Genomic DNA, 15,075 nt, shown 5'->3' with positions numbered 1-15,075 from the left:
TTTAACGTTTTTTAAAATCCGATTCTACTGCTCGCATCAGTTACCTGATGTGGAATAGAATAGTACTGTGTGCCTCCCATAGTCTGTTGTTGACTTAGGGATTGACAATCCACCTCTCTCTCTCTTTACAAAGGCTGCAAAAGGTGCTCATGCATTCACCGTCGTGGCAACTGTTGCCAAGATACGGTCCTCCTTGATACAGTAATAGCTCTGTGGGTGAGTGAGGGAGGGAGTGAGCAGGTGTGTTTGAGCAGTGAACGGTGCATTATTAATAAGGTGACCTGAAAATTTGGACACGCCCACTCATTCAAGGGTTTTTCTTAATGTTTTACTATTTTCTACATTGCAGAATAGTAGTGAAGACATCAAAACTATAAAATAACACATATGGAATCACGTAGTAACCAAAAAAAGTGTTCAACAAATCAAAATATATTTTATATTTGAGATTCTTCAAAGTAGCCACCCTTTGACTGGATGCCAGCTTTGTACAATCTTGGCATTTTCGCAAGCTTCATGAGGCATTTTAGGCCATCATTGTAAATAAGAATTTGTTCTTTACTGACTTGCATAGTTAAAGGTGAAATAAATAAATACAAATATTGAGGTAGTCACCTGGAAAGCATTAGAATTAACGTGTGCCTTGTTCAAAGTGAATTTGTGGAATTTCTTGCCTTCTTAATGCGTTTGAGCCCAACAGTTGTGTTGTGACAAGGTAGGGGTGGTATACAGAAGATAGCCCTATTTGGTAAAAGACCAAGTCCATATTATGGCAAGAACAGCTCAAATAACAGAGAAATGACAGTTTCTTAAAAGTGCAAGTGCAGTCGCAAAAACCATAAAGCGCTATGATGAAACTGGCTCTCATGAGGACCGCCACCGGAAAGGAAGACCCAGAGTTACCTCTGCTGCAGAGGAGAAGTTCATTAGTTACCAGCCTCAGAAATCGACAATTAACTGCACCTCAGACTGGAGCCTAAATACAGTGGGGCAAAAAAGTATTTAGTCAGCCACCAATTGTGCATGTTATCCCACTTAAAAAGAAGAGGCCTGTAATTTTCATCATAGGTACACTTCAACTATGACAGACAAAATGAGAAAAAAAAATCCTGAAAATCACATTGTAGGATTTTTAATGAATTTATTTGCAAATTATGGTGGAAAATACATATTTGGTCAATAACAAAAGTTTATCTCAATACTTTGTTATATACCCTTTGTTGGCAATGACAGAGGTCAAACGTTTTCTGTATGTCTTCACAAGGTTTTCACACACTGTTGCTGGTATTTTGGCCCATTCCTCCATGCAGATCTCCTCTAGAGCAGTGATGTTTTGGGGCTGTTGCTGGGCAGCACGGACTTTCAACTCCCTCCAAAGATTTTCTATGGGGTTGAGATCTGGAGACTGGCTAGGCCACTCCAGGACCTTGAAATGCTTCTTACGAAGCCACTCATTTGTTGCCCGGGCGGTGTGTTTGGGATCATTGTCATGCTGAAAGACCCAGCCACGTTTCATCTTCAATGCCCTTGCTGATGGTAGGCTTTGTTACTTTGGTCCCAGCTCTCAGCAGGTCATTCACTAGGTCCCCCCGTGTGGTTCTGGGATTTTTGCTCACTGTTCTTGTGATCATTTTGACCCCACGGGGTGAGATCTTGCGTGGAGCCCCAGATCGAGGGAGATTACCAGTGGTCTTGTATGTCTTCCATTTCCTAATAATTGCTCCCACAGTTGATTTCTTCAAACCAAGCTGCTTACCTATTGCAGATTCAGTCTTCCCAGCCTGGTGCAGGTCTACAATTTTGTTTCTGGTGTTCTTTGACAGCTCTTTGGTCTTGGCCATAGTGGAGTTTGGAGTGTGACTGTTTGAGGTTGTGGACAGGTGTCTTTTATACTGATAACAAGGTAAAACAGGTGCCATTAATACAGGTAACGATTGGAGGACAGAGGAGCCTCTTAAATAAGAAGTTACAGGTCTGTGAGAGCCTGAAATCTTGCTTGTTTGTAGGTGACCAAATACTTATTTTCCACCATAATTGGCAAATCAATTCATTAAAAATCCTACAATATGATTTTCTGGATTTTGTTTCTCATTTTGTCTGTCATAGTTGAAGTGTACCTATGATGAAAATTACAGGCCTCTCTCATCTTTTTAAGTGGGAGAACTTAAACAATTGGTGGCTGACTAAATACTTTTTTGCCCCACTGTAAATGCGTCACAAAGTTTAAGTAACAGACACATCTCAAAATCAACTGTTCAGAGGAGACTGCGTGAATCAGGCCTTCATGGTCAAATTGCTACAAAGTGGTGGTGTGATGGTGCTTTGCTAGTGACTCTGTCAGTGATTTATTTAGAATTCAAGGCACACATAACCAGTATGGCTACGGTCATGGAAATTCTTACACAGGGACACTCAAAGTCAATCTTAAATGAATCATCCTTTATTGGTCAGTGCGCTGGAGAGGTTCCAATCAACTCAATGCAGCATGGTACATGTAAATCAGGAGCTCACTTTAGGCAAACCCAGCAGTTGTCTTATATACGGCTATACACAGACAAGTTATATATATGCATGATTTAGCATAATTCATTAATCATTACCGTTTTGTTTCATAACATGTGACAGACCAATACCGCACAAGGCTTCTTCTCTCCAAGCCGAGACCTTGAAACAGATATATTTTGTTCTCGTTCTCAAAATAAGGTCTGGGCGTACTGCCAAATTCCAGATACTGTTAAGTGAGGATTTGTTAAATCAGTCACTTGCATGAACACATCCATTGGTTATTAGAACACAGAAATGAGTTTTAAGAAAAGCACAAACATTGAAATTCCCATTACACTACCAAAGCATTCTGCAGCGATACGATACCCCATCTGGTTTGCACTGAGTGGGACTAAGGAAAAGCAGCCAATAAGTGCTCAGCATATGTGGGAACTCCTTCGAGACTGTTGGAAAAGCATTTCAGGTGAAGCTGGTTGAGAGAATGTCAAGAGTGTGCAAAGCTGTCATCAAGGCAAAGGGTGGCTACTTTGAAGAAACTAAAATATATTTTGATTTGTTTAACACGTTTTTGGTTACTACATGATTCCATGTGTTATTTCATAGTTTTGATGTCTTCAATATTATTCTACAATGTAGAAAATAGTACAAATAAAGAAAAACGCATAAATGAGTAGGTGTCCAAACTTGGCCGGTACTATAGTTTGGCGTCCTGAAGCTGTGCAAAACTTGTACAACATTGATTTTAAAAAAAATAAAAAAAACAAGGCCAATGTTGTATTTACAGATTTTTATTTTTTAATTATGGTGCAAACAATGACATCCAGATATATTGATACACAATTTTACTGTGCGTGTGTATGTGCATCTGTGTGAGTATGAGTGTATGTGTATATGAAAAGAGAGAAATAGCGAGCGCACAGAACTTAGTGAGCATACTCCTATGAGTAGCTACTAGAAGCCAGTCGGTCAGTCAGAAAGAGAGGGAGTAAAAACAGAGGGAAAGAAGCCTTGCCTCCACACTTCTCTACATCTGTATAAACAGACGACCACACAGAGAGAGAGAGATAATGATAAGAGGTTATCCTATGTACACACGTACAGTACGCATTGCACGCACGCAGATGAACAAACGCGCACACACTTTGTCACTTCAACTAAAGGACTAAATGTTAATTTCTATTTTATGTCCCCCGCTCCCCCCCCCCACATCTTGTATTCTACTCCTTCTCCTCCCCACTTCATCCTCTCTTCCTTCTTTCACACTCCTCTCCTTCCCTCTCTCCCAGGTAGCGTCAGACTATAACAGCGGAGGCAAGATACTAAATAAAACCCTTAAAGGACATACGTGATTGGGTTGCGTGCACTGTGTCACAATTACCCAGCATCCACTGGGACAGAACACAAACCATTTACCCCCCCATCAGGACGTCATGACAACGGTATGCAAATTTACAGTATACAAGTTTTGGGTGAATTCACCATGCAAGGAATACTTTTCTCTTTTAGTGTGTGTGTGAGAGAGAATGTGTGTGTTAGTGTGTAACATTTATTAAGCGTACTCTATATCCAGAATAATTTACATAAAAGGACAATATTTATTTGAACAGGGCAGGGCGGAGAGCCTGGGTAACCATGGTATGGAGTGCGAGAGTTGGGGCTTAGGTGAGTGTCAAAGAGACAGGGTAGGATAGGGGGGGGTTATAGGGCGCTGTTTGGGGGGGATAAAGGAGGAGGCTGCGGTGAGTTTTTGGGAAAAGAGGTGGTTGTGGGGTAGAGAGGAGGATGAGGATAGGGAGGTTGCAGGGCAGACTCAGCGACACTCCCACACTTTGACTGTCTGATCAACGCTGCCTGTTACCACGTATGGAGCAGTCCGGTGCATATCTGGAAGACAGAGATACAGATGTAAGAGACAATGGAAGATGGACTGGGTGGAGGCAGAACTGTGGAACTGGCAGAAGTGTGTTGGAGATTACACACAGAAACAGGTGGTTGTGACGAGACGTACAACAATGTGAGGGAATGCCCACAGACACGTGGATACAAACACACTCTTACCCAGAGAGGTAACAAAGTGTTCGTGGGCACACAGGGTCTTCATGCAGCGCTTGTTCTTGTAGTCCCAGATCCTCAGAGTCTTATCATCAGCACAGCTCACTATGAACCTGCCTCCAGGGTGCACCAACACACCACGCACCCAGTTATCATGACCCACCTAGACGGAGGATAGAACACGTTACACACACTACACCAGTGTTTCCCAACTCCAGTCCTCGAGTACCCCCAACAGTACATGTTTTATTGTATGCCCAAACAAGCACACCCGATTCAACTTAATCATCAAACCCTTGAGTTGAATGAGGTGTGTTTGTCTGGGGCTACAATGAAAATGTGTACGGTTGGGGGTACTTGAGGACCGGCGTTGGGAAACACTGTACTAGACCAACCTGTGAAAAAAAAACACTGGAAACCAATCGGGTTACCTGATTAGGAGGTAACACACACACACACACACACACTCACCAGAGTCATAAGGCACATGCCAGTGCTGATGTCCCACATCTTGATGGTCTTATCTCTAGAGCCAGAGAGAAGGAACGGACCAGACTTCCCATTCTTCTTACTCTACAGAGAGAGAAAGAAGGAGGGGGAGAGAGAATATGCTCATCATTTAAAAACAAGTGTGTATGCACCGTTACATTGTTAACCTACAAAAGTACCCAAGGTTTTGAAATTAATATCTAGATAATTACGGAGGGTTACAGAATGGTTTGACACTAGCTGCCCTTTTCATTTCTCCTGGTTAAAATCCTGCAATCTTGTGGCCTATTGGCCTCTGGATCACATTTACCGCTGTCACATGGATTTGAATCCAGCCCACTGCTATTGCACCAAAAATCATCGTTCTACTGTCTCTTCTCTATCCAATAAAGCGCCAAAAATATGCCTTTAAAAAAAATCTGCTATCTTATTGGTTGAGCTCTGGTACTATGTTCACTGGTTTTCAAAGACACCACCAGAGAGTCTTTAAATTCCAGGTTTCACAGACACCCTGGTTGGAGGCTTACGGATTTCCTGCTTATTCCTGCCTGATTCTGGAAATCGTCCAACCAGGATTTCTGGTAAACCTGGGAATTTTGGTAGAGTTACCAAATCTTTGCAACCCTAACCAAATGTGACTCACCATCTGGATTTGGTCTTATGTAGCAACATTTTAAATTGTGTTTTTTTACATTGGATAGTAGAGACAAAATGGTACATCATACACTGATTTTTTGTGGAACAATGGGAAAGTAATTCTGCTTTGAAAGTTCAACCACTTTCTGTCAAAATGTGAAAATTAATATCTGAAAACATAGCTAGCTAGACTATCTTACCTGTATACATCATCGTGCATGGACGTGTCTCCCTGTCATGAAGACCATACCACGGTTGCCCTTAGTTTGGTGATGTAATCCGGAGACAGGTGTTTCCTCCATCTCTTTAACTATCATACTCTAATTCCACTGATTTCAAAACTTGATCCTCCAGGAAGTGGAGAGCAACACTTATGCAGCTCCACTACACAATACATTTAAAAAAAGCTGCGTTCGACAGGATTACCAACACAGACTGACCAGCTCAAATAGACCGAAGCCTTCTATATGGCAGACCAATTCAAACTCCTCTTTCTGCATGTCCAGCCCACTCATTATCTCAGTCAATAATGGCTAGTGGGAAGGTTGCTGGATTTTTCTGTGTGCTTAATCAACAAGGCTTGTAATGTAACAATTGTATTCGTATTTACAGATGGCATACAAGTTTGTTATTAAGGCACATGAAAGTTTACATGTTCAAGATGGTATTTCTGCCCAAAAAAGCATTTTGATAAAAAATGAATAACATTCAAATGGCTCTCTTGTGAAGTTGATACTTGCGACATACGCCAAGTTTCCTGAAACGGGTCACAAATAGGGTTACTGCAGTGTTTCCCAAACTCGGTCCTGGGGATCACAAGGGGTGCATGCTTTGTTTTCTGCTCTAGCACTATACCGCTGATTCAAATAATGAAAGCATGATGATTAATTGATTAGTTTGAATCAACTGTGTAGTGCTAGGTGAAAAACAAAATGTGCAACCCTTGGGGTCCCCAGGACAGAGTTTGGGAAACGCTGGGTTACTGAGTCAGGATTAGGGTTAGTGTGTGTACATAGAGGTTCTCCTCACCTCCGAGCTGGTAGCCTCCAGGATGGTAGGGTGAGCGGTATCGGGGGCCCAGGCGATACACTCCACCACGTGTTCATGCTCTCGCAGCTCAGCCTTACACTCCTTGGAGGTGGCCACCCACACACGCACCGTCTGGTCGTTGGAACAGCTGGCGATAAGAGAACCATCCTGGTTGGGCCGGACCATCCTCACCCACTCCCTGTGGCCTGTAAATGTCTTTACACAATACCTAGAGAAAGAAAACACTCAAGAGTTATATACATTCACTACTACAGCAACACTCATATACGAGACATTTTGCAACACCAGAATGTGTCTGCCACTAGATTAATAAAACATGAGATTAAGTATTTCAGCACCTGATAAGTGAGAAGTCAATCAAATGTATTTATAAAGCCCTTTTTACATCATTCGATAAGTGTGTTTGTGTGTCTCACCCAGTGGCCACCTCCCACATTTTGATGGTCTTGTCTCTGGAGGCGGAGACTATGTGGTCTCCGTTGGGCATGATGGCTACAGACGACACGTTATGGTCATGACCTGAAACAGACGGCGGAGAGAGGGAAAGAGATATCAGTAAACTTAATACAAAAGAAACAGTTCCACTTTACAGTAATTACATAGTAGTAACCAAATTATATAGAATAATTCTATTTCTTTTTAGAAATATTTATTCAGGGATTTCAGGTCATGTTTCATACATACAGTGCCTTGCGAAAGTATTCGGCCCCCTTGAACTTTGCGACCTTTTGCCAAATTTCAGGCTTCAAACATAAAGAGATAAAACTGTATTTTTTTGTGAAGAATCAACAACAAGTGGGACACAATCATGAAGTGGAACGACATTTATTGGATATTTCAAACTTTTTTAACAAATCAAAAACTGAAAAATTGGGCGTGAAAAATTATTCAGCCCCTTTACTTTCAGTGCAGCAAACTCTCTCCAGAAGTTCAGTGAGGATCTCTGAATGATCCAATGTTGACCTAAATGACTAATGAGGATAAATACAATCCACCTGTGTGTAATCAAGTCTCCGTATAAATGCACCTGCACTGTGATAGTCTCAGAGGTCCGTTAAAAGCGCAGAGAGCATCATGAAGAACAAGGAACACACCAGGCAGGTCCGAGATACTGTTGTGAAGAAGTATAAAGCCGGATTTGGATACAAAAAGATTTCCCAAGCTTTAAACATCACAAGGAGCACTGTGCAAGCGATAATATTGAAATGGAAGGAGTATCAGACCACTGCAAATCTACCAAGACCTGGCCGTCCCTCTAAACTTTCAGCTCATACAAGGAGAAGACTGATCAGAGATGCAGCCAAGAGGCCCATGATCACTCTGGATGAACTGCAGAGATCTACAGCTGAGGTGGGAGACTCTGTCCATAGGACAACAATCAGTCGTATATTGCACAAATCTGGCCTTTATGAAAGAGTGGCAAGAAGAAAGCCATTTCTTAAAGATATCCATAAAGTGTTGTTTAAAGTTTGCCACAAGCCACCTGGGAGACACCAAACATGTGGAAGAAGGTGCTCTGGTCAGATGAAACCAAAATTGAACTTTTTGGCAACAATGCAAAACGTTATGTTTTGCGTAAAAGCAACACAGCTGAACACACCATCCCCACTGTCAAACATGGTGGTGGCAGCATCATGGTTTGGGCCTGCTTTTCTTCAGCAGGGACAGGGAAGATGGTTAAAATTGATGGGAAGATGGATGGAGCCAAATACAGGACCATTCTGGAAGAAAACCTGATGGAGTCTGCAAAAGACCTGAGACTGCGACAGAGATTTGTCTTCCAACAAGACAATGATCCAAAACATAAAGCAAAATCTACAATGGAATGGTTCAAAAATAAACATATCCAGGTGTTAGAATGGCCAAGTCAAAGTCCAGACCTGAATCCAATCGAGAATCTGTGGAAAGAACTGAAAACTGCTGTTCACAAATGCTCTCCATCCAACCTCACTGAGCTCGAGCTGTTTTGCAAGGAGGAATGGGAAAAAATGTCAGTCTCTCGATGTGCAAAACTGATAGAGACATACCCCAAGCGACTTACAGCTGTAATCGCAGTAAAAGGTGGCGCTACAAAGTATTAACTTAAGGGGGCTGAATAATTTTGCACGCCCAATTTTTCAGTTTTTGATTTGTTAAAAAAGTTTGAAATATCCAATAAATGTCGTTCCACTTCATGATTGTGTCCCACTTGTTGTTGATTCTTCACAAAAAAATACAGTTTTATATCTTTATGTTTGAAGCCTGAAATGTGGCAAAAGGTTAAAACAGTTCAAGGGGGCCGAATACTTTCGCAAGGCACTGTACACTACATGACCAAAGTATAAGGACAAATGCTCGAACATTTAATTCCAATATCATGGGCATTAATATGGAGTTGGTCCCCCCTTTGCTGCTATAACAGCCTCTACTCTTCTGGGAAGGCTTTCCACTAGATGTTGAAATGTTGCTGCGGGGACTTGCTTCCATTCAGCCACAAGAACCTTAGTGAGGTCCCGCACTGATGTCGGATGATTAGGCCTGGCTCGCTGTCGACGTTCCAATTCATCCCAAAGGTGTTCGATGGGGTTGAGGTCAGGTCTCTGTGCAGACCAGTCAAGTTCTTCCACACCGATTTTCAACAAACCATTTATCTTTGGACCTCGCTTTGTGCACGGGGCATCATCATGCTGAAACAGAAAGTGCCTTCCCCAAACTGTTGCCACAAAGTTGGATGCCATTGTATGCTGTAGAATTCAAGGCACACTTAACCAGCATGATTACCACAGCATTCTGCAGCGATACGCCATCCCATCTGATTTGCGCTTAGTGGGACTATCATTTGTTTTTCAACAGGACAAATGACCCAAAACACACCGCCAGGCTGTGTTAGGGCTATTTCACCAATAAGGAGAGATTGATGGAGTGCTGCATCAGATGACCTGGCCTCCACAATCACCCAACCCAATTGAGATGGTTTGGGATGAGTTGGACCAAAGAGTGAAGGAAAAGCAGCCAGTGCTCAGCATATGTGGGAACTCCTTCAAGACTGTTGGAAAAGCATTCCTCATGAAGCTGGTTGAGAGAGTGTGCAAAGCTGTCATCAAGGCAAAGGGTGGCTACTTTGAAGAATCTAAAATATATTTTGATTTGTTTGATTCCATGTGTGCTATTTCATAGTGTTGATGTCTTCACTATTATTCTATATTGCAGAAAACAGTAAAGAAACCCTGGAATGAGTAGGTGTGTTCCAAACTTTTGACTGGTACTGTATGTGTATGTATACAGTGGGGAGAACAAGTATTTGATACACTGCCGATTTTGCAGGTTTTCCTACTTACAAAGCATGTAGAGGTCTAATTTTTTATCATAGGTACACTTCAACTGTGAGAGACGGAATCTAAAACAAAAATCCAGAAAATCACATTGTATGATTTTTAAGTAATTAATTTGCATTTCACAGTTGAAGTGTAATAAATAAAATGCTAATTAATTATTTAAAAATCATACAATGTGATTTTCTGGATTTTTGTTTTAGAGTCCATCTCTCACAGTTGAAGTGTACCTATGATAAAAAATTAGACCTCTACATGCTTTGTAAGTAGGAAAACCTGAAAAATCGGCAGTGTATCAAATACTTGTTCTCCCCACTGTATAAAAATAACACATATTTCATGGTTTACAATTTCAGATAACTTCAGTTAGATACAATGCATTCGGAAAGTATTCAGACCCCTTGAATTTTTCAACATTCCTACGTTACTGCCCTATTCTGAAATGGATAAAATACGTTTTTCCTGAATCGCCACAATATCCCATAATGACAAAGCAAAAACAGGTTTTTAGAAACGTATTAAAAAAATACCTTACGTAAATAAGTATTCAGACCCTTTGCTATGACGCTCAGGATGGTCGGAATACTTTCCAAATGCACTGTATCTTTAGATGGGTTATGTACATGTAAGGATTTGGACATTTTCACATTGTTAGACGGCAGTGCTTCTGTTGTCCCGGGGACCGAAAGGGGTGCACCCCCCCCCCCCCCCCCTTTCATACATCGAACTCCAATGAAAGGTTTGATGGGTCCCGAGGGCAAGGACCAAGAAGCACAGCTCAAAGATGTATGGACAGGTATGGTAGCAGATTCTCAGCGGGACCAAGCCATCCACACATAATGGAGGCAAATTAAATATTTGAAAATAAATTAACTAATGTCAAAAGTCGAAAGGAGGGTTTGGTCTTAGTAGGTCTACTGTGGAATGAAATACAATTGTTTTCCCTTTTTATAAATAACATATTTTTCCAGTTTTAAAAAGTCAATCAAATACTGCAGCCATTGACTGCAATGGAGGGTGGACCTTTTTCCACTCAAGAACTACAAGTATCTTATAGAAAAACCAGCTGCACTGGCCTGGACACCATTAAACCAGTAGGTGGTGGACCAAAAAAAGGCCAGCAGGGGCACAATTATACACGGACTCCAAAAATTACAGACAATGTTGAAAAAACACTTGGCCAAAATAGGGATGGGCATTCAACAGTTTTTTTTGACCTGTTCAGTACATATATTCAAGTACTCGAATGAAAACAAATATAATATTTAGAACAGGCCCACATTGAAGAAAAAAAGTTTGCGTATTTAGACCTATGCCAACAGTGCGCAACAAACACCTAATTTATCATAATCATTACAGATAACAAATCATGATTGCAACATTTCTCCATATATACTGAACTAAAATATAAATGCAACACGTGACAGGTGTGGAATATCAAGAAGGTGATTTAACAGCATGATCATTACACAGGTGCACCTTGTGCTATGGACAATAAAAGGCTGCAAAAATATGCACACAACACAATGCCACAGCTGTCTCAAGTTGAGGGAGTGTGCAATTGGCATGCTGACTGCAGGAATGGCCACCAGAGATGTTGCCAGATAATTATGTTAATTTCTCTGCCTAAAAAGTCGTTTTAGAGAATTTGTCAGCACGTCCAACCGGCCTCACAACTGCAGACCACGTGTAACCACGCCAACCCAGGACCTCCAATCAGGCTTCTTCATTTTCGGAAGCATCCAAGACCAGCCACCCAGACAGCTGATGAAACTGTGGGTTTGCACAACTAAATAATTTCTGGAGGCACATTGTCATGCCATTCATCTGCCGCCATCACATTTTTCAGCATAATAATGCACGGCCCCGTGTCAAGCTGAAAATGTCCCAGTTCTTCCATGTCCTTCATACTCACCAGACATGTCACCCATTGAGCATGTTTGGGATGCTCTGGATCAACGTATACAACAGCGCATTCCAGTTCCCGCCAATATTCAACAACTTGGCACAGCCATTGAAGAGAGGGACAACATTCCGCAATCAACAGCCTGAGATGCGAAGTAGATGTGTCACACTGCATGAGGCAAATGGTGGTCACATCAGATGACTGGTTTTCTGATCCACGCCCCTACTTGTTTATTTTTTTACGGTATCTGTGACCAGAGGTATATCTGTATTATCAGTCAGACCCTAATCTATGGATTTCACATAAGTAACTTATTTCAATTGACTTATTTATGTACAGTGGCAAGAGCAAGTATGTGAACCCTGTAGAAATACCTGGAGTTCTGCATAAATTGGTCATAACATTTGATTGGATTATCATGTAGGTCACAACATTAGACAAACACAGTCTGCTTAAACTAATAAAAACAATTATATATGTTTGTCTTTATTGAACACACAGTGTAAACATTCACAGTGCAGGGTATGTGAACTTTTGGATTTAATAACTGGTTGACCCTCCCTTGGCAGCAATAACCTCAACCAAACGTTTTCTGCCGTTGTGGATCAGACCTGCACAGCGGTCAGAAGGAATTTTGGACCATTCCTCTTTACAAAACCGTTTCAGTTTAGCAATATTCTTGAGATGTCTGGTGTGAACTGCTCTCGAGGTCATGCCACAGCATCTCAAATCGGGTTGAGGTCAGGACTGACTGGGCCACTGCAGAAGGCGTATTTTCTTCTATTGAAGATATTCTGTTGTTGATTTACTTTTGTGTTGTTGTCCTGTTGCATCACCCAACTTTTGTTGAGCTTCAATTGGCGGACAGATAGCCTAACATTCTCTTGCAAAATGTCTTGATAAACTTGGAAATGCATTTCATTGATAGCAAGCTGTCCAGGCCCTGAGGCAGCAAAGCAGCCCCAAAACATGATGCTCCATCCACCAAACTTTACAGTTGGGATGAGGTTTTGTTGTTGGAGTGCTGTGCCATTTTTTCCTCCACACATAGTGGTGTGTGTTCCTTCCAAACAACTCAACTGTAGTTTCATCTGTCCACAGAATAATTTGCCAGTAGCACTGTGGAACATCCAGATGCTCTTTTGCAAACTTCAGACGTGCAGCAATGTTTTTTTTGGACAGCAGTGGCTTCTTCCGTGGTGTCCTCCAATGAACACCATTCTTGTTTAGTGTTTTACGTATCGTAGACTCGTTAACAGAGATGTTAGCATGTTCCAGAGATTTCTGTAAGTCTTTAGCTGACACTAGGATTCTTATTAACCTCATTTAGCATTCTGCTCTTGCAGTCATCTTTGCAGGACGGCCACTCCTAGGGAGAGTAGCAACAGTGTTGAACTTTCACCATTTACAGGCAATTTGTCTTGCCGTGGACTGATGAACATCAAAGCTTTTAGAGATAATTTTGTAACCCTTTCCAGCTTTATGCAAGTCAACAATTCTTAATCTTAGGTCTTCTGAGATGGTTCACATCAGGCAACGCCTCGTGAATAGCAAACTCAAGTTTTGTGAGTGTTTTTTATAGTGCAAGGCAGCATCTACATTCTCGTCTCATTGATTGGACTCCAGGTTAGCGGACTCCTGACTCCAATTAGGTTTTGGAGAAGTCATTAGCCTAGGGGTTAGAGCGTTGGACTAGTAACCGGAAGGTTGCGAGTTCAAACCCCCGAGCTGACAAGGTACAAATCTGTCGTTCTGCCCCTGAACAGGCAGTTAACCCACTGTTCCCAGGCCGTCATTGAAAATAAGAATTTGTTCTTAACTGACTTGCCTGGTTAAATAAAGGTAAAAAAAATAAAATAAAAAGGGGTTCACATACTTTTTCCAACCTACACTGTGAATGTTTAAATTATGTTTTCAATATAGTTAATAATGTGTGTGTTATTAGTTTAAGCACACTATGTTTGTCTATTGTTGTGATCAGATCACATTTGATGACCAATTTATGCAGAAATCCAGGTCAATCCAAAAGGGTCATACTTTTTCTTGCCACTGAATATGAACTGTTACTCAGTAAAATCTTTGAACTTGTTGCATGTGTATATTGTAAAAAAGAAAAGAAAAAAAGAATGAAATCAGCGATAAACCTTTGTAAGACATTAATTTTCACAGTATTTATGCATCCAGATAAAAGGGAAGAAGCAACCAGCGCTCAAAGTCAAGTTCTAGTACCTTCTTAAAGGTTGCCTTTAGGTCTTTAAAATGGCAGGTAACAGACAACCAGTATTCAGACTCACTTTTTGTTAAGTTACAGACTTATTCTAAAAACGTCTTAAAAACATTTTCCCCCGATTCAAACTACACACAATACCCCATAATGACATCGCAAACAGGTTTTTAGAAAAAAACAAAAAAACAGAAGGTATTTACATAAGTATTCAAACCCTTTGATATGAGACTCGAAAATGAGCTCATCCTGTTTCCATTGATCATCCTTGAGCTGTTTTAACAACTTGGGAGCCTGCGGTAAATTCAAGTGATTGGACATGATATGGAAAGGCTATAGTTTGTTCAGTTTGGCTGGGCGGCCAGCTCTATGAAGAGTCTTGGTGGTTCCATACTTCTTCCATTTAAGAATGATGGAGGTCACTGTGTTCTTGGGGATCTTCAATGCTGCAGACATTTTTTGGTACCATTTCCCAGATCTGTGTCACGACACAATCCTGTCTCGGATCTCTACGGACAATTCCTTCGACCTCATGACTTGGTTTTTGCTCTGACATGCACTGTCAACTGTGAGACCTTATATAGACAGGTGTGTGCCTTTCCAAATCATGTCCAATCAATTGAACAGATGGACTCAAATCAAGTTGTAGAAACATCAAGGATGATCAATGGAAACAGGATGCACCGGAGCTCAATTTCTAGTCTTTTTATTTTTTTATTTTTTTATTTAACCTTTATTTAACCAGGCAAGTCAGTTAAGAACAAATTCTTATTTTCAATGACGGCCTAGGAACAATGGGTTAACTGCCTGTTCAGGGGCAGAACGACAGATTTGTACCTTGTCAGCTCGGGGGTTTGAACTCACAACCTTCCGGTTACTAGTCCAACGCTCTAACCACTAGG

At 41.3% G+C, this 15,075-nt stretch overlaps 1 protein-coding gene across 5 annotated transcripts in view; it reads right to left on the bottom strand.

The window, feature by feature from the left end:
* Positions 1 to 3,277: 3,277 nt before the first annotated feature.
* The window catches only part of LOC110490107 (lissencephaly-1 homolog B), a 50,634-nt gene continuing 38,836 nt past the window's right edge, over positions 3,278 to 15,075 (bottom strand). For 4 of the 5 annotated variants that reach the window (XM_021563277.2, XM_021563280.2, XM_021563278.2 and 1 more), the window contains exons 7-11: positions 7,149 to 7,251; positions 6,712 to 6,940; positions 5,029 to 5,130; positions 4,564 to 4,720; positions 3,774 to 4,389 (exon numbers count right to left, since the gene is read on the bottom strand). In XM_021563277.2, the coding sequence (XP_021418952.1) occupies positions 4,316 to 4,389; positions 4,564 to 4,720; positions 5,029 to 5,130; positions 6,712 to 6,940; positions 7,149 to 7,251 (665 nt within the window). In that variant the 3' untranslated portion in view covers positions 3,774 to 4,315. Of the gene's footprint in view, positions 4,390 to 4,563; positions 4,721 to 5,028; positions 5,131 to 6,711; positions 6,941 to 7,148; positions 7,252 to 15,075 lie in introns of all 5 variants that reach the window. The other variant, XM_021563276.2, reaches the window with a different exon arrangement.

This window comes from Oncorhynchus mykiss, chromosome 15 (genome assembly GCF_013265735.2).
Source record: "Oncorhynchus mykiss isolate Arlee chromosome 15, USDA_OmykA_1.1, whole genome shotgun sequence".
Taxonomy (NCBI): Eukaryota; Metazoa; Chordata; class Actinopteri; order Salmoniformes; family Salmonidae; genus Oncorhynchus; species Oncorhynchus mykiss.
The sequence above is the reverse complement of the archived record's forward strand: the minus strand, read 5'-3'. Positions and strand labels throughout refer to the sequence as shown.